Consider the following 24,733-nt stretch of genomic DNA (forward strand, 5'->3'; position numbering starts at 1 on the left):
TCTCAGCTTTGTTAAACCAATATTTGAAAGATCTGTAACTTTTTGTTATACTTCTAGGTTTTCTTTGTGATGATATTAGGTAGATCAATGTAGAAGCTCTAAATTGCCCAAGTTATTACAACTTATAGATTTTTTCCTTTGATGCTGATAATTATATATGTCAGTACAACACATCTTTCCCAAATAAAAGCTTATTGTGTCTGTCTTCTAACAATATGTATTCAAATTCAACAGCAACAAAAAAAAGAGAATTTAAAAATTGATATTTTCTTCTTCCGTTCTTTTGTTCATTTCCAGTATCTCAGGGAAGCAATTAAGAGGGAGGCTCAGGTTGTTCATTGCTGGGATAGAACACACAGGAAGTTAATTTCACATATTTTCCAGCACTCTTCTGTTTAGCTTCATCTTCCATTATGAAAGTCTAAGAGATGCTGTGCTGATAGTAGCAGTCATTTTTGTTTTATCTTTGCATGTGATAATGCTGTTCTTGTTTTCTTGTGTGTTGTTAGTTTGATCACATTTAATAGTGAAATTAAACATACATTTTAGAAAGTAGTAAATTTAACCTGGATGCTTATAAAAGTATTTCTAAATAAAACAAGTTTAATTATTCCTTACATGTTACAGAAAACATCAAATTGGGCAGTGACATAACAACAATTTTACTTTAGATATAATAATTTGGAAAAAATTAGAAATCTTTTAAACATTTTAAAGGAAATACTGAAATTTAATGAAAAATAAGACACAAACTCAAAACATGATAAAATAAAACTAAATACTACCCTGAACTTAGAAGACTCGATTTTGAGTTCTAGATCTGTCATTTTAAAATTATGTCATACCTGACAAATTATTAATTTTTTACATTTAATTTTTTTATTTATGATAAGAGAAATATTAATAAATAAGGCTCTCCCTAGTATTCCTTCATGATTCTTGCATAATATAATATATATTATGAATAAGTAAATGAACTGAAGTCATATTGCTATGATTTATCTCACTGGCCAATATTAGATATTAGTAAAATCAATAAGAATAGATAATCTTCTCAGACGTAGCCCATAAACAACCCAGTCTCCATGTTGGTTCCCTAGTAAGAGGAGAAGAGACAGTCTCTGACATGAACTCGGTTGCCTCCTCCTTGATCACTTTGCCCTAGTGGGGCAACCTAGCAGCCACCCCACCAAGGAAGAGGATCCAGGCAGACCTGATGGGACCTGATAAGCTAGGATCAGACAGAGGAGGACTTCCTCTATCAGTGGACTAGTGGAAAGTATAGGAGAGGAAGAGGCTGGGAGAGTGGAATAGGGAGGAGATGAGGGAAGGGGCCACAGCTAGGATACAAAGTGAATAAATTGTGAATAATAATAATAATAACTAATAATAAAAGGCAAAAAAATTCTTTTCTATAGCTACTTTCTTTTAGCAGTAACACAAAATAACATTCCTTAACCTATTTTGAGGATTAAATTATTAGATAAAACATACCTTCTTAGAGTTACAATGATTCCATGGCACTTTCTATGCTTTATGCGTATATCTATATCTATATCTATATCTATATCTATATCTATATCTATATCTATATCTATATCTAATATGACCTTGAATTTTGCTTATTAATGCTTTTGGTAAAAATATTATATATACAGTTTGGTGGAGATTACTGTCTACTAGACATATGATAAAAATTCTTTTTAAAAATATTTTAATTTATTTATTATGCACAGTCTTCTGCCTGCATGTACACTTGCATGCCAAAAGAGGGCACCAGATCTCACTATAGATGGTTGGGAGCCACCATGTGGTTACTGGGAATTGAACTCAGGAACTCTGGAAGAGCAACCAGTACTCTTGTAAGACATGGGATCTCACAGCTGAGGAGTTCAAGATCGCGCCCTTCCCAGAAACTCCCCCAGACCACAACTCATTGCAAAAGCAAGAGGTTTATTAACCATTGCGCAATGGGGTCACCCCTGAAGGTCAGCAAAGAGTGGTACCGGGAGACAAAGGCCTTTAGGTTTTAAAAGAAAAACTGTGGGAAATTTGAAGTTGCAGTTTTGGCAATTTAGGATTGGATGAGGAAGCTATAAAGTAAGATAATTGGTTAGTCTTAGGTGCTCAAGCCTGGCCAGTCCTGCCAAGTCTGGATGCAGCTGCAATTGAAGGTGGGGGTCGTTAGCTCATCCTTGAAGATTAGGGCTGCGGGCTCTTGGCTGGAGGTCAAAAGCTACTCAGAAGAAGTCTGGGTTCATTGCTAAGGAACACTATCTTGAAGACAAGGGTCTGGTCGTTCTTTTTGCTGAGTGAAGGTCATTGCTTGCTTGCTTTTTTTATATCTGTCCTCACAGATAGGGTCACATTCCTCAGTTCTCTGGAAAGGTACTAAGAGGCTTTAGCTTAACCTGGACCTAAAACTCAAAACTATAGGCTTCAGAAGACATATAGGTTACAAAATTAGTTTAACCCTTTTACTTTTAACCACTGAGCCATCTCTTCAGCCCTGATAAGAATTCTTTATTTCTCCAATATATATACACTCTAATCATCACAAGTAAACTACAAGAAAAACCACGTAACTACTAAGATTTTAAAAACTAAGATAACCAGCTTTGAGAAGAACAGTGAAATGTTCAGAGAAACAATACTGGACAGCAGGGTTTGAAATCTAAGTGCTTAAATAAAGTGACTGCAGCCATTCTGCTGCTTGATTTTTTTCTTCATAGAAACTACCTCCTAGACAAAATGGTAATAGCAATTGACATTTAAAAAGTGGTTATTAGAGAATTGAGAGGCTCCTGGGAAAGAAAGACTTGAAGAGTAAAGATCTTTACTTTGTTTAAAAACTTTTTAATACACTGTTCTACCCACTGATTTCATAAATGTGCCTAATATGTAACACACTTATGAAATAGAGTATAATTATTTTACTTATGTAGAGACTCAAAGTAGATAGCATATTTTAGCACATAATTTTACAACTTTTATGTGAAGTTATTTTTAATCATCTTATATTTTGAGGCATGTAATAAAGATCACTGTTAATTATATTCACTATTCTATACCGTAATAGTATGATTTATTCATTGTGCATGGTGAAAGACCCTTCAAGTCTTTCCTTCCAGGAGGCTCTCAATTCTCTAATAACCACTTTTTAAATGTCAATTGCTATTACATTGTTTTAGATTATATTAACGAGTGATCATTTCTTTTCTGTTTTTCTTTGGATGTGCTATTTCACTAAACATCCTTCAAATCCATCAATATTATGGTTAATTAAACATTCCATAGATTTTTTTGTAGCTGAGCAGTGTCTCATTATGTATGTATACTATATTTTAAACTCTCCATGCATTGTTCAGTATTTAAGTTGAATCCATGTTTTGAATAAAAATGAATAAACATGTTTTTTTTCATGTGGTGATTTCATTTCTTTCCATTATATAGAACAATCAGAAGGGTTAGATTATGTAGTAATTCTATTTTTGGCTCTTGAGAAAAGTGTGTGTTATTTTACTCAATAGCTGCACAAATTAGTTCTCACTCAGCAGTGTAAATCTCTCCTTCTTCCTCATCCTCACCCAAACAGTGTGTATTGTTTTTGAATGATGATCTTTAACTCAGATGTGGTAATAGCTGATCATAGTTTTCATCTGTATTTTTTCTCTCATAGGATAATTCTAGCAAGCATCAATTTGAATATTAATTAAACATTTGATTGTCTTTATTTGTCTGTATTTTTATGATCTTTAATGTATCGTAATTATATTTTTGGGTGGTTGGTCAATGACTTATTTAGGTTTTTATTAGCACTTTGTCAGATATACAGTTTATTTCTTCACTCAGTTTCTGCACATATATTTCTGCAAGTATTAATAATTGCATTTGTTAGTTTTTGTTACCTGTGCAATTAGGGTAGAAAACAAAATTCAGTAGCTTATAGTTGTATCTTCAAGTATTTCCTAATATGTTTTCAAATAATTTCACAAATAGATTCAAATCTAACAGTTAAGTTTTGATCTATTTGGGGTTGATCATATTTTCTATATATAGATATATATCTTGTTCTTTTTTATGAATACTCATGTTTCTTAGCCATATTCATTAAATAAATAATCTTTCACAAATGTTTACTTCTTTCATCTTAATTTAAGAGTGTTTGATTACTATTGCATGAATACATATCAAGCTCTTTTACTCTATTGTCTATGAGGTGATTTTTATTCTATCACTAAGCTATTTAAGATAGGATATTTGGTTTTGTATTTTGTCTTGAGGCTAAGTATTTAGATTGTTTCAGCTTTGTCCGTTTTCTTCATTCTTGCTTTTGTTAATTTATATAATGGAAGGTTTTTATTTATTTGTTTTATTTTGTTTTTTAGAATTTTATTATTTTGTCACTGGATCAAACTATCATAAACATTTTCTGGCACTAACCAACATTTTAGGTATTATGTTCTAGACAGTCCAGCACAATTTTCCCACATGCAGAATGTAAGCAACTAAGATGATTTTGCAAAATAAAAGTTATTTGATAGCAATAAAAATAATGTCTTATTATATCTTGGTGGGTAGAGTCTTTCGGAGGTCCTCTGTGGAAAGCTCCTGTCCTGTTCCTTTTCTTCTACTTCTGATGTCTATCCTGTTTGTCCTTCTGAATGAGGATTAAGCATCTTCCTAGGGTCTTCCTTGTTATTTAGCTTCTTTAGGGCTGTAGATTTTAGCATGTTCCATGGAGAGCACCTAGTCCCCCTGTTCAAAGGAAGCCTATTGGCTGCTCAGTTTCCAAGTGGGTTCCCTAGCAAGAAGTACAGGGGCTGTCTCTGACATGAAGTGAGTAGCTGGCTCTTTGATCACCTCTTCCTGGGAATAGCAGCCTTTCCAGGCCACAGAGGAAGATGATGCAGCCAGCTTTGGTGAGACCTAATAGGCTAGAGTCAGATAGAAGGGGAGGAGGTCCTCCCCTATCAGGTGACTAAGGAAAGGGCATACAGCAAGAAGAGGGAGGGTGGATGGGAGTGGGAGGAGATGAGGAAGGGGCTGCAGTGGGGATACAAAGTGAATATATTGTAAAATACATTGTGAAAAAATAAATACATAAATAAAATTAAATTTAAAAAGAATAAACATGAAATCTTGTAAGTTAAAAAAAAATTCTTACTACTTTCATGTCCCAACATTTTATCATCCTTTAATTTTTCCAAAATACTTCTACTATTCAAAATAAAACATCAGTTTTTAGCCATTAATAATGTCAAAATAGAAGTACAATGTAGAAATATATAAAATATAAAAAAAAGAAAAATGTATAGTTATGATTAAAACTTAATATGAGTATATTAGAAGAAAGTGATAAATATGACTAGGCATCCTGTGCAAAATAGAAGATTTGATATTGTTGTTAGTATAATCTACCCTTGAAAAGAGGGAAAGTAACAAATACACACCAAAGGAGAATCATAGTCCCCTCTCAAGGTAACTAGATTTTCCCCCTCAGTGACTCTGTCATTTCTGAGCTCCATCAGCAAGAACAACTTCTTTATTTCCCTTGTCTCTGTTACCTCAGACATAATAATAGAAATCATCTTATATGTATGTTGTAATGTTCAAATGACTGAACGCATGGAGTCAAATTAAAATGATTCTCAAAACAAAAGAGCCTTTCAATAAATATCACAGTTGTTAGTGATCCGGCTAATATCATGTTGGCCAGGACAATATGATTGCATTGTATAAGCTCTTTCAAGAAAGGCTGATCCAAAGAATCTCTGCCAAAATGCAACTGTCTAGCTGGCAATTTCTTGGGGAAAACAAGAGGGTTTATTGCTCAGTGTCCCGTGAATTCATTATTATTTTTTGCACATAACTTAGGGTCATTAAGACCACTCTCTATTCCCTTTCCCTAGTTCCGTTTTGTCATGTGAACACACTTTGAAATGACTAAAGGTAAAATTGAAATGTTTACAGATTAACATAGCACGTTGGAACCCAAGCAAATGAATTACTTAAAAGGAATTGTTCAGAATAATGGACCTTGTATGTTTTTGTTATTTCTAAAGGAGGTACTACATGAATAAGTCCTTTATATTTCCGTTACTTGCTTTTTAACATGCAGTGATGATTAATGGTATTGTTTCTGCTCCCTACATTTTGCCCAAGTAATTCTTAAGCACACTGAAACACCTTCTTTCCCTTAAGACTCTTTTATCTGCTACAATAGTGCTAAAAAGAATAGTGCTAAAACACAGCCTGTTACTTTGTCACTTCTTCCTTGATAGGGAAACAGAACAAGACAATAACCCAAAGGCCTTTGTATAGAGCTTACCACACCTAGCCAAGATCAAACTGTATGTCGCTGAAAGGGGAAAGAGCAATCAGCAAGTCCATCTTCACAGAGATTGACATTAATGTGGCATTTTGTAAGATGCCAATATTTGTTAGTGGAAAGGTATCGTGTTTGGTTATAAAATGAAAGGTTCGTTTTAAAGAGTCAAAAGTTCCTCACAGTAAACCAATTGCAGATGAGTAAACAGAAGATAAAGGCATGATTAGGCTTATGTAGACTTAGATTTTCTTTTATTTAATAATCAATATTTGTTCTAGGTGCTTTATGGTGCTTATCACACAAAAATCAAATTTTAAAAGAATTCTTGCTCATATCATTTAAGAATAAATATTTTCTGAGAGTGTTGAAGCCGGGGGATCTTACTCACAGAACATGCCTCCTGCTTGCACAGCGATCACCTGTGAACACACTGGACATTTTCGTGTCTCTCTCAGCATAACTTGCTCTCTTCATTTATGCTTCTATATATATTTTTGTTGTTGTGGAGAGGAAAGTTTCACATATAATCAGAGCTCTTCTTGTCCTTAGTTTAATGCAAAACCACTACAGCATGTGTTATATTCTGTAGATTCAGAGAATCCATGTTCTCTTCGGGTGCAGCTGAATGAATGTCCCATTCCTTGCTAGGAAGTACTTGTTAATAATCAAGGCATCTAATCAGTTCTGTTTTTTAGGTCCACTGGTAGACACCAAGTTCATTATTTAAAAGTAGGACTATGTTGTATTCCTCATAAAGATGATAAATTTAAAGCCTTCAGCTATCTCGCTGCCCACCATCCCAGAACTCAACATTGAAGTCCCCACAATTTAATTTCTCTGTGCCACTTATTCACCTCTTCCTTGTTTATGTTCTTGCTTATTTATATTTCAGCTAGAGGCTTGTTTCTATGAGATGCTAAGTAGAAAATGTTGAAAATGTTTCATTAGCTGGATGTGGTAGGAGATTCTTAGAAAACCAGCACTTGACAAGCAGAAGCAGGAGGATTGTGGCAAATTTGTGAGCAGCCTACTTTTCATTGTGAGACCCTGTCACAAAGCACCAAAAAGTAAAAGAAAAAAATGTGTTTTCATACCACTGTCAATTTGTAGATCTGCTTAGAGCTTTTTTTTCTCTTTCATTCAAATTAATTCTTGAACTTTACCACATTTAACAATTTCTTCAGCTTTTACTGCTAATCTCCATTTTATGACATGCTCAGCTGAGAACTTGCTGAACAGTCTTTGCTGAGCCTTAAAAACTGCTATTAATTCTTCTAGCATTCTAGTGTTTTTTTTCTTTAGATTCATTCATTTTTTTATTTTATGTTTTTGATATATATGTTTTTTGCCTGCAAGTAACTCTGGTACCCACAAAGGTTTGAGGAGCATGTCAGAACCCAATGGACAGAATTACCTAAGATAGTGAACCACCATTCTTGTTCTGGAAACTTATCTTGGGTCATTTACAAGAGCAGTTTGTGCTTTTAACCCCGAGCCTTCTTTCCAGCCTTTGCCATATTCTACTTTATGTCACCTTTATAAGCCTCTCACAGAATTGTCGGCATTTAATTGTCTTTCTACTATAAATAATGGGTAATTATTTCAATAATGGAAATAAAGTCTAACTGAGTATGAAAAAATATAATTAAAATAGTGATTAGGTGAATACACTCGTCATTTTGGGAGAGAATATCAATTTCATGTAAAATTTTATTATAGGCTATGTTTAAAAAAAAACCCATAGCTGTTGTTAAAATGACTATTCTCCAAAGTGAATATCATAAGCATCCACTGGCAAAATGAGCACATATCTGCTATTTCCTTGATACTGAAATAATTCCACCAAAAAAGAAGAGCTAATTTAGATGTTTGCAACTCGATGATTAATTTATTTTAAGCTTTTAAGGACTGGCAAGTTGATTCAGGCTGCTGAGCCTAATGACCTGAGTTGGATCTGATCCCTGGGATTCACAAGGTAGACAGTGAAAACACACGTCTATAAACCAACTGCTGACCTCCACAATGCTGTGGTAGCAAGTGTACCTACCCACAAACACACACAGACAAGATAAATATGTACATTTTTAAGTTTCAAATGAAATGTTTTTATTTATTTATGTGTTTGTTTGTTTATTTTTTTCTGTTAGATACTAAAACTTCACTCCTTGGTCAGAAAAGTAGTTTTGTTTTGTTTTTTTAATACCTAAATGAAATAAGTTCAGTTGTGGAATTGGCAATGGGTAATCTCACATGCTTTGCAGTTACTATACTTCCCATTAAAGGATCCTCGAAACCCATCTGATAATGTGCTCAGGAAGATTAGCACTAGAGTTCATCTGTATAGGAAGTGTAGGGCCTGGGCAGCAAAAACTGACTGTGAGAGTAATTTTAAAAAACTATTTGTCATCTGTGGAAAGGTAGAGTAAGTGGTTAAAAACTGGGGAGAACCAAGAAACGAATGCAGTTCGCTTCTCAAATGCAAATTCTCTCACTAAGATAACCAGAAAATTTAAATATACCATTGATAATCTTCCTTTGACTTGATAGAAAATCATGCTTGTTTGTGGTCTCATCTGAAGCCAATAACTGGGACAGTTTATTCCTGCAGTTTATCCATATTTCCTGACTTCCTGAAAAATATGTGAAATGAACAGTGTCTGCAAACTGATGAATCTGCTCAGATTACATGATGGTGTTTACACAATCTTACTATGTCTCTGTGGTTTTAATAAATTGGTTTTAAGAACCAAAGACCAAAAGTGAAATGGTTACTGGTTAGGACTCTTAAATTCTGATTGAATGTGTTTCAATATTTCAGGTTTCCCAAATGCAGGTAACAACCAAGAGTCACTCATTGCTTCAATAAAACTCTACTCTTCTGATAGTTGCCATTGTATTTTGCTTTTATTTATTGTAATCACAGTGTTATATAAACATGGAATTCGGCTAGAATTAGAATATGTATTTATGTAGAAGCTAATTATGTGTTGGTATGATGACACTTCATATGTCTCACTTTTGGAATTTGAAATAAAAATAGATGAAGTGAATCACTGTTATTCACATGGGTATACTGCCTGAAAATTGTTGTGAAATTGCTGAAGAAAAATATGAATTTTAAACTCGGAATATGAAAGTCCCTGTAGAATTAGCAGTGGAGTTTCATGTAGATGCGATTAAGTTTTAAAAAATAGTTTTAGCTTTCAAGAGTAAATGCTTTGAGGCCACCTAAAAATTAGAAATAAAATGTTGAATAACGTGAACAGCATAATTTTCATTACTATGACATCTGTAAACATCTTCAAACTGATTTTTAAAGATATAACTTAAGTTGTTAGCCAAAAATAACGATGTAAATTACCCTGGTATCAGAATGCAGAACTGTTGTCCTGACCTAGTTAAGTATTTAGATTGTATGCACAGATCATTTCATAAGTTATACAAAAGCACTAAAATAATGCATAAAATGCTTAAGCTTTGAATGACTTATATATAGGTTAGAAATTAGCGGTGATATATTGCTTTCTGTGGAAATAGATATGTGTTTTACCATTCAACCTCTGCTAGGTTTTTATTAGCAAAAGAAAAAAAAAACCTAAACTCATAACATTATTAAAAGAATTGACTAAGAATATATACATATATGTATTTAAAATTGCTTTATTCTATTCATGGCACAAAATGTTTAATTTATGGCAGCTACCATTAATGCTAGCAGTTTTTAATTAGGATTTTAACTCTAAATTCATACTTGTCTTCCTTATGTAATTTTATGAAAATGTCCTATACATAAAGTTTTCAAAGTTAAATGGAAAACCGAATGAAAATTATATTAGTTTATACCCTCTTTCTTGTTCTATTTGGGAAAATGTATAGGAATAATTCAATTCTTAGACATTCTTGGAATTTAATTTTTTCATCTATTATGAAACTATTTTGAATTAAGAACACAAATATACCGTGTTTAACGCATAGAAGCCAGGTAACCTAATCTGCAATAAACTTGAAAACATTTTTAAAAACCTTTTACGATAGAATGAAACTTAGTTGCTTTATATTTACATAAAATCTTAAATACTTTCCTTACATTTGTCTACATAAGACTCAAAACTATGTGATCTACAAAATATTGCAGAGTGAGATATCAGAACTTGTGTGTAGGTGGAAGGGATGGGGGCATGCTTCTTTTCCACAACTAAACTTAGTATTAGCTATGGTTAATATCCAAAACTGGGTAGTTTATGAATGACAAAGATTCATTTCTCATGATGCTGGAAGCGGGGAGGTCTAAGAGAAATATGTTATAGAAGAGTGTTCAGAGACAGCCCCGTCTAGTTCCACTGAGAACATTTTCCCTTACATGGTAAAAGGCACAGAGAGGCAAGATGGCTTTCAAGATCATTCCATAGAACACTTCTAATAAGATTTTCAATCACAGTTTAAATAATAGAATTTTCATCTTTTGTTCACTTCCTAAAGGCTCATATACTATCATCACTACTAATCTAAGTGTTTTGGTTTGACATCTATATTAACATCATAACCAATATTCAATATGTCCTACAATGCATGCAATGCAAAATTATAATTTTTGCAATATAACCAGTTTTCTGAGTCATTTCAATATTAACTTTAGGGTCTCTATCCCAACCTCATTCAAATACAATGTAAATTGTATATGAGTAAGGGGCTAGGATGTGGCTTATTTGGTAAAGTGTATTCCCGGCATACACAATGTCCTGGGTTAGAGTCTCACTGCCACGTAAGACTGAGCATGATGGTGCAGAGCTCAAACTTTAGCTCTAAGCACATATAAGCAAGAGGGTTAGGAGGTCAAAAACATCCTTAGCTACCTACTTATTAGAAGGCCTGCTTGGGTTATTACTGCTATGATGAGAAACTCCATAACTAAAAAGTAAGTTGGAGAGAAAAATGGTGAATTTGGTTTGCACTTTCACATCGTTCTTCATCATCGAAGAAAATCAGGACAGGACTCAGTCAATGCAGAAACCTGGAGGCAAGAGCTTGGCAGAGGCTGTGGAGGGGTGCTGCTTCCTGGCTGGCTCCTCCTGCCTTTCTCAGTCTGCTTTCTTTTAGACCCCAGGACCATCAGCTCAGCGATGGCAGCGTTCTCAATGGTTAGGAGCTCCTCCATTGATTACTAATTAATAAAATGCCTTATAGGCTTGCCTACAGCCTACTTTTAACGAGTCATTTTCTTAATTGAGGTTCCCCTCCTTTCAGATTACTCTAGCTTGTGCCTCGCCTTATTGTATCTTGTTATTCCTACAGTTGATATTCCTCGTAGGCCTGCTCATTTTTGAAGGAAAATGAAGGAGGAGTGGACGTGTGGGTGAGAAGAGGTGAGGAAAACTGGGAAGAGTAGAAGGTAGTGACGTATTGTATGAGAGAATAAATAAAAACAATAAAAAAATTTAAAAACTATCCAGTGCAACTCTGAATTAAAATAAATAAATAATTGGACATGTGTGTTTATACTAAGGCAATTTTTTCCCTCCGACTGTAAGCCTATAAAATTAAAGAAAGAAGTTTAAAAAAATTAAAGAAGGTATGTGTACCCACAATGCCATGATGATTAGGAAGTTTCCCCACTGCAAAAATAAAAGAGTTACAGATTCTATGTAAATTCAAACACAACATGGAAAACAATATTAAATCTTAAAGTGGTGAAGTTTTGTTGGACACATGTCCTTTCGCAGTGCTAGAGAGGCTGGATTATCAAACTGTGGGGCAGCCATCTCTATGACTTTGCCAGGTATATTGTATGATGGACTATAGCTCTCCAAGATTGGATTTGTGCACAAATAACTCCTTAGATGGGAGAATCCAGGATATTATTTATGATGCCTTGGACAAACTAAAAATCTTGCAACTCTAATTCTCACTGGTTCTGAGTTATTTCGGAATTCATCTCCATCTTCTGAAATTTTACTTTAATCAGTGAACAAGAGCCATGCCACATAATGAATACTTTGCTTGGAAGCTTCTCCCAGTAAATATCCACACAGCTCTTTACTACTTTTCACAAACACTAGAACAAGGGTATCATCCAATCGAGATCAGAGCTGTTTTATAATAAACACAGACATCTCTCTACTTCCAAAATGTTGCTACTGTTTTCATGTATTTTATTTTCAAAACCACCAAACACCATTCCCACCAGCATTCTGATTCAGACAACTCAAACGATTTCTAAAAGCTGGGCTCCCTATGGCCATCTTCTTTTGAGTCCTCCAGAAATTCCCATCATGTTTCCTTTCTGATAGTATAAGCTTTTTGTACATTTCAGTACAAAGTCTCACCTTTTTCCATCTCCTATACAGACCAAACTACTCCCCAACCTTTAGGTATTTCAATAATCACACCCTATTCTCATAACTACTATTCATCCCACTTTCTTTGCTCTGTTCTAATGTAAGATTTAACATTTTGTAAATAGTGGTATGTATTTCTAATAAGTCTGGAAATTAGAAGATCAAAGATCAAGCAACTCTAGATTGTACATTTCACAGTTTTCCAAGATTATGTGGAGAGCATTTCATTTCCACAGGGTGGAAGGGGAAGGTCAAAGAGCTTAACCTACTTTCCCCCCAAAGCTCTCTTTCATATATGTCTCAATCAGAAGTCCTTTCATCTACATCTTATGTCCTTATATTATTACATTGGCTCTTAGATTCCCATTTTGAAGTTGTAGTGACATATATTTACAGATATATTTATTTAACTCTATCAGTTCTTACTAAGCAAACGTTGGTAAGCACTTCTTAAAAATAAATAATATCATTATCCCTGATTTAGAAAATAGTTTTACATAGTGTCTCTACACAGTGTGTTGTCCTAATGTTTTCAAGAACTGGATACCAGTGGGAGTTTGACGAAAGTGCTTCCTCACATTGGGTTCACTGTGTTTGGAGGGGATGATGCCACCCAGACTTGAGTAGCATAGACCTACATTCGTGTTTTTCCAAAGTAATAGCTCCAGCCTTTCTTCCAACCATCTGTTTTTATTTTATTAATCACACTTTATTCACTTTGTATGCCCCCATAAGCCCCTCCTTCCTCCCCTTCTGGTCCCACCCTCCCTCCCCCTTCTTCACGCATGCCCCTCCCCAAGTCCACTGATTGGGGGGGGGGGTCCTCCTCTCCTTCCTTCTGATCTTAGTCTATCAGATCACATCAGAAGTGGCTAAATTGTCATCTTCTGTGGCCTGGTAAGGCTGCTCCCCCCTCAGGGGGAGGTGATCAAAGAACAGGCCAATCAGTTTATGTCACAGGCAGTCCCTCTTCCCATTACTATGGAACCCACTTGGACACTAAACTGCCATGGGCTACATCTGTGCAGGGGTTCTAGGTTATCTCCAAGCCTGGTACTTGGTTGGAGTATGAGTCTCTGGGAAGTTCCCTGTGTTCAAATTTTCTGGTTCTGTTGCTCTCCTTGTGGGGTTCCCATCCTCTCCAGCTCGTACTGTTTCCCACATCTTACATACGATTCCATGCACTCTGCCCAACAGTTGGCCATAAGTCTCAGCATCTGCTTTGAAAGTCTGCAGGGCAGAGCCTTTCAGAGGCTCTCTGTGGTAGGTTCCTAGGTTGTTTCCTGTTTTCTTCTTCTTCTGATGTCCGTCCTCTTTGCCATTCGGGATGAGGATTGAGCGTTTTAGTCAGGGTCCTCTCTCTTGATTAGTTTCTTTAGGTGTACAGATTTTAGTAGGTTTATCCTATGCTATATTTATATATGAGTGAGTATATACTGTGTGTGTCTTTCTGCTTCTGCAACAGCTCCCTCAGGATGATCTTTTCCAGGTCCTACCATTTACCTGCAAATTTCATGATTTCCTTATCTTTCATTGCAGAGTAATACTCCATTGTGTAGATATACCACAGTTTCTGCATCCATTCTTCAGTTGAGGGGCATCTGGGCTGTTTCCACCTTCTGGCTATTACAAATAAAGCTGCTACAAACATGGTTGAGCAAATGTCCTTATTGTGTACTTGAGCCTCTTTTGGATATATGCCTAGGAGTGGTATGGCTGGATCTTGAGGAAGCGCTATTCCTAGTTGTCTGAGGAAGCACCAGATTGATTTCTAGAGTGGTTGTACAAGTTTACATTCCCACCAGCAGTGGAGAAGGGTTCCCCTTTCTCCACAACCTCTCCAGCATGTGTTGTCCCTTGAGTTTTTCATCTTGGCCATTCTGATGGGTGTAAAGTGAAATCTCAGGGTCGTTTTGATTTGCATTTCCCTAATGGTTAATGACGTTGAGCATTTCTTTAATTGTTTCTCTGCCAGTGCAAGGCCTCAGAAATGTTTTGAGAGCATCAGCTGACTTTCATTATGTTGTGTGTCTTCAGTCGATTCTTTTTTTTTTTTCAGTATTCATATAATTTTTTTAAAATTTAATTCTTTATTCACTTTATATGTTTGTGGTAGCCCATCCCTCCTAACTCCCAGTACCACCCTCCCTCTGCCTTCTCTATTCCTCAGAAAAGGAGAGCCCCACCCCTTCCTATCCACTGCAGCTCATCAAATTGTATCACTGTCCTCTTCCCCTGTGGCCTAACAAGGTAGTCCCACCAAAAGGAAGTGATCAAAAAGCTGACAAGAAATTCTATGTGAGAGACTGTCCCTACTCCCCTCACTAGAGAACCCACATGAGGCCTGAGATGCCCATTGGCTACGTTTTTGTAGAAAGCCTAGGTTTAGTCCATGTGTGCTCCTTGGTTTATACTTCAGTCTCAGCAGGCCCCTCTGGGCCCTGGTTAGTTGGCTCTGTTCTTGTCACCTCCAGGTTCTTTTCTCTTACCTCCCACTTTTCCACAAGTTTCGGTAGTCGATTCTTTAGCCATCTCTTATGTCTAATTCTTAGGCAGTAGGGCAAATTTTCTTAAAAGGAATGAAGTACCTTTTCAACAAAAATTCTTTAGATAGTTTTCTCTCTCCTCAGGGCATATTGGCAGGAGTGAAACCTCCAAAATCAAATGGTGGGAGAAAATGTCTTGTGTTCTTTAATGTAAAAGGAAGAGTCATCTTATTAATCTCAATAATTAAATAGGTGAAAAAGGTCACTCCCATTGCCCCCTATTGTAATTTTGTTTTGGCAGGAACAGAACAGAATAAAATTAAATAGCTGAAAGTGTTTAAGTTCTTATCCTGTTTTGAAGTCTTGATTTATTTAAAATTGGGGTTTTCATATTAGTGGCTGAAAATTTTGCCTTACAGGGAACAAAATTGTGTATATAATTTATGAAAGACTTAAAATTTATAACATTTGGAAGTAGTGTCACACTGATGTGTGTGATATATTTCAAATGAAACGTTAATTTATTTTTAAGAGAAATTAATACACTTATCCAATGACTCATTCATTAACCCTTTCAAATGGTCTATTTTGTTTTAAGCAATAAGATATATTTGAAGTCCTGTTAGGCCACGGAGGAGGGCTTTGCAACCAGTCCTGAAGATACCTGATAAAACAGGATCAGATGAATGGGGAGGAGGTCCCCCCATCAGTGGACTTGGAAAGGGGCACGGTGGAGAGGAGGGAGGAAGGGAGGGACTGGGAGGGAATGAGGGATCGGGACACGGCTGGGATACAGAGTTAATAAAATGTAACTGATAAGAAAAAAATAAAATAAAATAAAATAAAGATATATTTGAAATTCACATGACTTACTAGGTAAATGGAAATTATCGTCAATACTTATAATTAAAACAGGAGTTTGATTTTAGTTTATATATTTTTGTGTGTGTGAAAAAGAGTGTTTGAATTTACATATGTGCACTGAATGCTTGACAGTTATCTTCAGAGGCCAGGAGGGGGTAAAATATCCTGGAACTAGAGTTACAGGCTGTTGTGAAGAGCCAAATGTGAGTCCTTGGAATTGAGCCCAGGTCCTCTGCAAGAGCATCAAATACTATTAATTCCTGAGCCATCTCTCCAGCCTCAAATCTTGAGTTTCACTGTTTTGTTCTGTTTTGGGGAAGGGAAGAATCTACTTCACTTCTGAGTAATTTGTAACAAACTGCATAGAATTATTTAGTGTGTAGGGTCTTCCATCTTATCACATCTGGTGACTTCTGAATCTGTGGCTTTAGTGGAGTAACAACACTCATTCATGTTTAAAGTTCTGGAGAGATTCTGGGATACAAGACATATACCTAAACACAATAAAGGCAACATACAGAATGCCTGTAACCAACACCAAACTAAACAGAGAGAAACTTAAATCAATTTCACTAAAATCAGGGACAAGGCAAGGCTGCCCACTCTCTCCCTATCTCTTCAACATAGTACTGGAAGTTCTAGCTAGAGCAATAAGTCAACTAAAGGAGATCAAAGGGATACAAATTGGAAAGGAAGAAGTCAAAATATCATATTTGCAAATTATATGATAGTATATATAAGTGACCCTCAAAATTCTACCAAGAAGCTCAACTGATAAACCCCTTCAGCAAAGTGGCTAGATACAAAATTAACTCAAAAAATCAGTATAAAAAAGTCAGAACAAATTCTGTTGTCTTAATAGAACCATAACATTTTATAAGGCAACAAGTTAGGAATGTGAGAAATCATTTTTCTAGAAGCAGCTTCATTCTTATCTTTTATTTGATGTCATCTATTTCTGTGCTAATGAGAAAAGACTGACTCAGAAATTCCTGTGAGCTTCAAGTGTATTTTTTTAAATTATTGATTCTACATCCTTCATCGTTCCATATTCACTCCTATCTTAATTCATCATTTTATTGAATTCGCTGTACATAATAACTTGTGCTACCTTACATGAAAACACTGTTTTCCACTTCCCTTTCTAGAGGTCCTACATGAAGCCTGAGCAGTTCATGTGTTACATCTTTGCAGGGGCGCTAGGTCCAGTTTATGCATGGCCTTTGGTTGGTTATTCGGTCTCAGCAAGCCCCTCTGGGCCCTGATTAGTTGGCCGTGTTGGTCTTCTTGTGGAACTTCTATCACCTCCAGGTCCTTTTCCCATTCTTCCCACTTTTTCACATGACTCCCTAAGCATCGCCCAATGTTGGTAGTAAGTCTCAGCATTGGTTTTGAGGCACTGCTGCACAGAGTCTTTCAGAGGACAACTCTTGTCAGGCTCCTGTCTGCAAGCTTAGCAGAATACCTTTCATAGGGTCAGGGGTTGGTACTCTCCCACAGAATAGGTCTTTGGTTAGGCCAGGCATTGGTTGGACATTCCCTCAATCTCTGCTCAATCTGCTCTATCTTCATGCCTGTACATCTTGTAGGCAGGGTAAATTTGGGGTTGAAGTTTTTGTGGATGGTTTGGAGTTCCCCTCCCTCTACTAGGAGGCTAGTCTAGTTAGAAGATGTCCTTTTAAGTCTTTATGGCCTCTACTACTAAGAGTAACTGCTTGAATTCCCCTCACTTGCCACCATTTTGATCATTGGTTTTCTGGCAGGGCTGCCTTACCAGGCCACAAAGGAAGAAAACATACTAAGTCCTGATGCAACTTGATGAGCTGGAGTGGATGGGTAAGGGTGCTCCACTTTTCTGAGGAATAGGTGAGAGGGATGGGGGAAGGGAGGGTAGGACTGTGAGTGGATGAGGGATGGGGCTTCAATCAGGATGTAAAGTGAACAAAAAATAATTTTTAAATTTAAATTTTATTTATATTTATATATTACAGTTTATTCACTTTGTATCCCTGTTGCAGCCCCCTCCCTCACCTCCTCCTAGTTCCACCTACCCTCCCTCTTCTCCCCTTATGCCCTTTCCCTAGTTCCCTAATAGGGGAGGACCTCCTCCTCATCTATATGACCCTAGCTTATCAGGTTTCATCAAGGCTGGTTGCATCATCTTCCTCTGTAGCCTGGCAAGGCTACATCCTGCAAGGCAAGGTGATCAAAGAGCCAGCCAGTGAGTTCATTTCAAGTACAACACCTATACTCCTTAGTGTGGAACCCACTTGGAAGCTGAGCAGCCAAAGGGCTTCCTTTGAAAAGGGAGTCTAGGTCCTCTCCATGCATGGTCCTTAGTTGTAGTGTCGGTCTCCACAGGGCCCCTGGCCCAGGTATTTTAGCCCTGTGTTCTCCTTGTGGAGTTCTTGTCCCTTCCAGGTCTTTCTTTTTCCCTCTTCTTCCATAAGGATTCTGGCACTCTGCCGAGTTTGGCTATGAGTCTCAGTATCTCCTTGCATTCCTTTATGGGTAGTCTTTCAGAGGTCCTTTGTAGAAGGCTCCTGTACTGTTCCTTGTCATCTTCTACTTCTGATATCTATCCTGTTTGTCTTTCTGAATGAGGATTAAGCGTCTTCACTAGGGTTCTCCTTGTTGTTTAGCTTCTTTAGGGCTATAGATTTTAGTATGTTTATCCTATATTATGTGGCTGATATCCACTTATAAGTGAGTATATATCATATGTGTCTTTCTGCTTCTGGGTTGTCTCATTCAGAATGATCTTCTATTTCCCACCATTTGCCTACACATTTCTTGATTTCCTTGTTTTTAATTGCTCAATAGTCTTTAATTGTGTAAATGTACCACAATTTCTGTTTCCATTCCTCTGTTGAGGGACACATAGTTTTATCCCAGATTCTGGCTATTACAAATAAAGGTTCTATGTACACGGTTGATCAAATGTCCTTATTAAATGATAGGCATCTTTGGGGGCAACTTTTTAGGTGTGGTATACTAGATCTTGATGTAATATTATTCCTAATTTTCTGAGAAAGTGCCAGATTGATATCCAAAGTGGTTGTACACGGTTACATTCCCACCAGTAATGGAGGAGGGTTCCCCTTTCTCCACAACCTCTCCCGCATGAATCATCCCTTGAGATTTTGACCTTAGCCATTCTGATCGGTATTCTAATGAGAGATGAGCATGACTGGAGGAGAAAGAAAGATAAAATAGTCATTTGAAAAGTGAGTATGAGTGAATCTTATAACCCATATGATTCTGGTGACCTCTGGGCTCTTTTTCCTCCTTCCTCCTGAAGCATGAACACAATTTCGTGATTAAATATTTTTTAAAAAGCCAAAAAAAAAAAAAGAAAAAAAAAAAGAAAAGAAAAGAATGTTTTTAACGAAGCACTCTTTTGAAAATTGTTTTTCTATGAGTTATTAAAATTTCAGTTAGGCATATAGGCAAAGTGAAAAAATGAAGAAAATAAACATATTATGTGGGAGTCCTACACACTCAAAAATGAACAGGGATATCTTAAAAAGTTTTGAAGGTAAGATTCCATCTCTCTGAAGTGAGTTATTTCTGCTGAGTTTTGAAAACTGAGATATTGGAAGAACTTGGAGAAATATCTCAGACAGAAGGACAATAAAATCCCTAAGTTATAGAAGGAAAAAGATCTAAGAATGTCTGTGCAACAGAAAGGAGGTCATTGTAGCTACTCTAATGGATCAAATAGAAGCAAAGAACTGCTGCCAGTATTTCTTGCTTGGAGAATCATTCTTTTAAACGTGCAGCCAGTAGTACACGGCCCATTTCCAGTGAATGACCCCTTGCCCAATTGATGACAGCAGCACTAACTGACTTAGAGAGTTATCAAAAAATGAAATGAAAGAAGAGATGAGAAAGAAGAGAAAAGAAGAAAAAAGGAAAGAAGTGAAGAAAAAAGAAAGGAGGGTAGGGAAAGAGAAGAGAGGAGAGGAGAGAAGGGAAAGGAAGGAAGAGGAGAGGAAAAGAGAAGAGAAGTGAAGGGGAGAGGAGAGGAATGGAGGGGAGAGAAGGGAGGAAGAGGAGAGGGGAGAAGGGAAGGGAAGGGAAGAGAAGAGAAGAGAAGAGAAGAGAAGAGAAGAGAAGAGAAGAGAAGAGAAGAGAAGAGAAGAGAAGAGAAGAGAAGGGAAGAGAAGGGAAGAGAAGGGAAGAGAAGGGAAGAGAAAAGAGAATGCTGAGAGCAAGCTATTAGGGAGAAAAATTTAGGGAGTGTCAGGAAGAGTATATGATCAATTTTCTTTATATACATAAATTAAATTCTAAAGTAACAAAAATACTATTAAATAATTTGCAAAACATTTAAATGCGTGAAAACATTGGGGATACAATATAATTTTTATTTTAAAAAGTGAATAAAACAATATAAAATAACATGTTCAAAACTTATTCTAGATGAGAGAATGGCTCAGTGGCTAAAGTCCCTCTTTTTAAAAATTATTATTATTATTCTTAATTACAATTTATTCACTCTGTATCCTGGCTGTAGCCCCCTCCTTCATCTCCTCCCAGTCCCATACTTCCTCCCTCTACCTCACCTAAGATCCTCTAGTCCATTAATAGGGGATACTTTCCTCTCCTTCTACCTAACCCTAGTCTATCAGGTCTCATCAGCATTGTCTGGATCCTCTTTCTCTGTTAGACCACCTCACCTAGGGGAGGTGATCAAAGAGCCAGCCACTAAGTGCATGTCAGAGCCAGGCCCTGCTCCATTACTAGGAAGGCCATATGGAGATTGAGCTATTACATCTAAGCAGGGGGTCTAGGTCCTCTCAATGCATGGTCCCTGTTTTTTACATGTGTGATGAATTGCAGTTGGATTCCCGACATCTCCACAAAAGTCTGAAGTGTTATATCCTGCACATGGAACTACAGTGCTGAGTTGTGGTTGTAGGTTAGGTAGGCAGAGACAAATGGGTCCCTGGAGCCCATAGGCCATCCAACTTATTCAAACATATGTGTTCTAGGTTCAGTGAGATACTTTATTTCATTGGATAATGTGGGAAAAAACAAGTGACACATCCAATATCGACCCCTGGCCTCAACATGCTCAAACTCAGATAGGAATGCACAAACACGCATGGGGACCCACTGACATGAGCATGTCCATATGTAATGAAAAAGCAGACATTTACATGTACATCCTTTTTTGCTAATATGATTCTGTTCGTTTTATAGATAACTCATTGAGAGCAAGAAAGATTCTAAAAAGCCAATCATTTGATGACTGTTTTACTATGAAGCAATACTTAAATAACTGTTTCTGTTATGTAGTGGCGTGCCCCATAAAACAATATTACATACATGCTCTCAGCCACACCATCCCAGCCCATACACACTGAAAAGTAATGCAAGGAACACCAAAATTCTTGCTGTCCTTTTCGTTAACGATTGCTGGTCTGTGTGATCCATTTGTCTCATGATTTCAAAGTCTTGTACAATTCAGTATTTACCACATACAAGATATTGCAGAAATGGATTCATTCTACATCTAGTCATAGCATATAAATTGATAGCATAAAAACCAATCCAATCCATGAAGTTACACTATTATTATCACATAAATTGTTTTTAGGTTTATGTAAGTAGTAATATTTTAAAAACCATTTGAAAAGATCAGAATACTATTTTATATTCACCTTACTACTTGGATTACATTTGGAACTTTTTGAGAACCTACCTATTCATCAATTGGAATATCATTCCATAAAGTTGAGCTGAAAAAGCACAAGAATTTATTGCTGATCTCTTTTTCAGTTAGGTAAACTTGGATAAAAAAACGACAATGACTGTGAGTCAGACTTAAATATAGCAACATGGATCATGTATATAAATTCATGTAAGTCCAGCTCATGGATTTGCTACAGGCTATCTCTGTAGGTTAAATAATTGGGACTATAATTAATTACTTTCCAGCCTGTATTATTTTTGTGTGTATTTCTTGCACAATATAAAAGTACATGCAACGGGAATTTTTATAACAACACAATTTAAAAGCTAATTTTGCAGTTAGCCACTGTATTTCCAAACGGAAAATATATTTTCGGTAAGTTTTGCATTGATTTAAATTTTTAAAGAGAAAGGTTGTGAGTTCATATGAGTGTTATTCAAAATGGTGATCTAAATTCTATAAAGACATTTTTGAAATAATAATGTAGGAAAATTTAATATTTGTGCTTCAATCATTTGTCCATCTTCATTTGCAATTAGCCACACTAATGTAAATTATCTTTTAAAGGAATTACTTTTTTATTTTGCAGATTGTTGTCTTGCGTGAGCAAAATATTCATATTCAGAGAAAAATGGTATCAAGTGAGGGATCCACAGAATCAGAACATCTTGAAGGGATGGAACCTGGCCAGAAAGTCCATGAGAAGGTATGACACACATTACCGCTTTTTAAATGCAAGTATTGATTCGTTGTTTCTTTTGATAGGAGTTCGACTAAAACTAGGTAATGAAAAAAATCTATAGTATATAGATTTTTTTAAATCATAAATTCATATTGACATTATTTATTACTCTCAATTTGTCTCTTTTAAAGTTAAATGTTGTTATGTATATATGTGACATTCTTATTATTGCTGTAATTTGATTATATACACAATTTAATGTATATATTTAAGGTACTTAAAATACACAGTTTAAACTTTAAAAAATACTTCAATACATCTAAAGTATTTTATATGGCACTGTTTTGAAGGCACAGTTATTCAGTTTATAGGTGTTATTACACACAGTGTATTACTGAAAAATATTCTTGGTAATTGTTATTTTTCTTTCTTAAGTTTTTCATTTTTTCTCAATGGTCTAGTGATTCTGAGAATGAAGCGTTAAGGAACACAATATATGAAGTCATCGCACTTTAACCAGTTTTATTCATTCAATCATTCTTTCATTCATTCGTCATTATAGAGTATGAGAGGAGGGAGGGGGTGAAGATCAGGATGTAAAGAGAATATGGAAATAAATTAATTAAAAAAAAACATTTTTCTTCCCAATGCAGTTTAGACACAGGCAAAAAGTATCTGTGGTCTCTTTGGCCACTGTAAAAAAATGGTTTCTGTGTTTCTAGCATAAGACAAGGAATATAAATTATAAGTGGTTTTTACATTATATGAAAGTTACTTAACTATTTGCATAAACTGGGCTTAAAACTCAAGAGGATCTACCCGTTTCCCTGTACCTCGGTATATATTTGGATGCCTAAGCTCCTTAGGCATTAAGATCGCTTGAATCAGGTGGCTAAAGCGGTGTAATTGCAAGTGCCAAGAGGCTCTTAAACCAGAGATTAAGAAGTAAGTGACAGAATGACAGAGCAAATAGCATTAGTATCTGCTGACGTGTAGAGCGAGCACTTCTTCACCGAGGCTGCTCAGAAAGACGGATGGGCCTTTCATTCTTCTTCCTTCGGGTGTCAAGGAAACTGAGGTACACAGATGAGTTTCCAGAGGTAGTTTCAAGTCTCATGGCTGACAACTGGACAGATCTTAAAATCACCATTTTAGACTTGTCCCATGTATTTTATTGAAACCTTAAGCTGAACGTTAATAAATAATAAATCATTTATGATGATTTCATAAACTATGTGTGAGATGAAAATGAGAAAATCATTTCTCTTTCCTTCAGCTAAGTTAGTCAGTATACCACGAACCTCGTTAGGACAAGGTATTTACATTAAAAAGAATTAAAGAAGAGAACATAAAATTTGCCATTGTTGATTCCTTTGAATGACGTTATCAATAATAGATTTTTCATCAAACAAGTATAGAATCACGTAGATTTGGTTATGAAAATTGAATGTATATTACAGTCTTTTAGTTATGTATCTATAATAGCAAAATATGTATAACATTTGTGCTATTGCACTATAATTTGGAAGAAATACAGAAAATATGTTTTCAGGAAACAATAACTCAAATATTTTTTCATTTTTAACACATGTATATGCGTATACACATGTATCTGATTGCAGCTATTGTTAGGCACAGCAAGTGATGGTTCAGTTAAGGACAGATGACACAAAGGACTATATATGTCATCTATACTATACAGTAAGCATACCATCTACTAGTGTGCAACTAATTTGCGATTTTCATGTGACAATATTGCCTAATCCTGTATTATTCATAATTCATAAGACTTTTTGATTATTAGACAACACAAAGCTCCATATTTTTTCTACTCAAATTATAGTTTCTAAGGTGATCATCTATTGGATAATAGTTTTAATCAGAGTATTTCTCAAGTTGCATCTACAGAAATAAAAAGGACAGCAATACTGTATAATTGTCTTTAGTCTCTAACTGAGCTCATAGCTATAGATATCCATATGGACAATTCTGGGAAACTGGTGAATTAAAAACCTTTGTACTTTTGTTCATTCTTTTTGCAAGAATATAAATAAAACTTTTTAAACCTGTGATTATGGATATTCATTTTTTTTTTAAATTTCTCACAACTGAAGAGTTATTTCTGCTTGCTTGGGATTGAGAGTATATTATCATGGTTTATAACAGCATGCCAGTTGCCTATAGTATGAACTTTGTGCTGGAAAATTTTATGTCAACTTGAAACAAGCTAAAATCTTCTGAAAGAAGAGAGCATATATATATATATATATATATATATATGCCTCTTTCTCTCTCTCTCTCTCTCTCTCTCTCTCTCTCTCTATCTATATATAT

General features: G+C 35.8%; 1 protein-coding gene across 7 annotated transcripts in view; it reads left to right on the top strand.

Annotated features, from left to right (window-relative positions):
* The window catches only part of Ppfia2 (PTPRF interacting protein alpha 2), a 504,690-nt gene that overhangs the window by 355,658 nt on the left and 124,299 nt on the right, over nt 1-24,733 (top strand). For all 7 annotated transcript variants that reach the window (XM_055625946.1, XM_055625947.1, XM_055625948.1 and 4 more), the window contains one exon: nt 22,307-22,423. In XM_055625946.1, the coding sequence (XP_055481921.1) occupies nt 22,307-22,423 (117 nt within the window). The remainder of the gene's footprint in view (nt 1-22,306; nt 22,424-24,733) is intronic.

Source organism: Psammomys obesus, unplaced genomic scaffold (genome assembly GCF_907164565.1).
Source record: "Psammomys obesus unplaced genomic scaffold, mPsaObe1.curated_primary_1811, whole genome shotgun sequence".
Taxonomy (NCBI): Eukaryota; Metazoa; Chordata; class Mammalia; order Rodentia; family Muridae; genus Psammomys; species Psammomys obesus.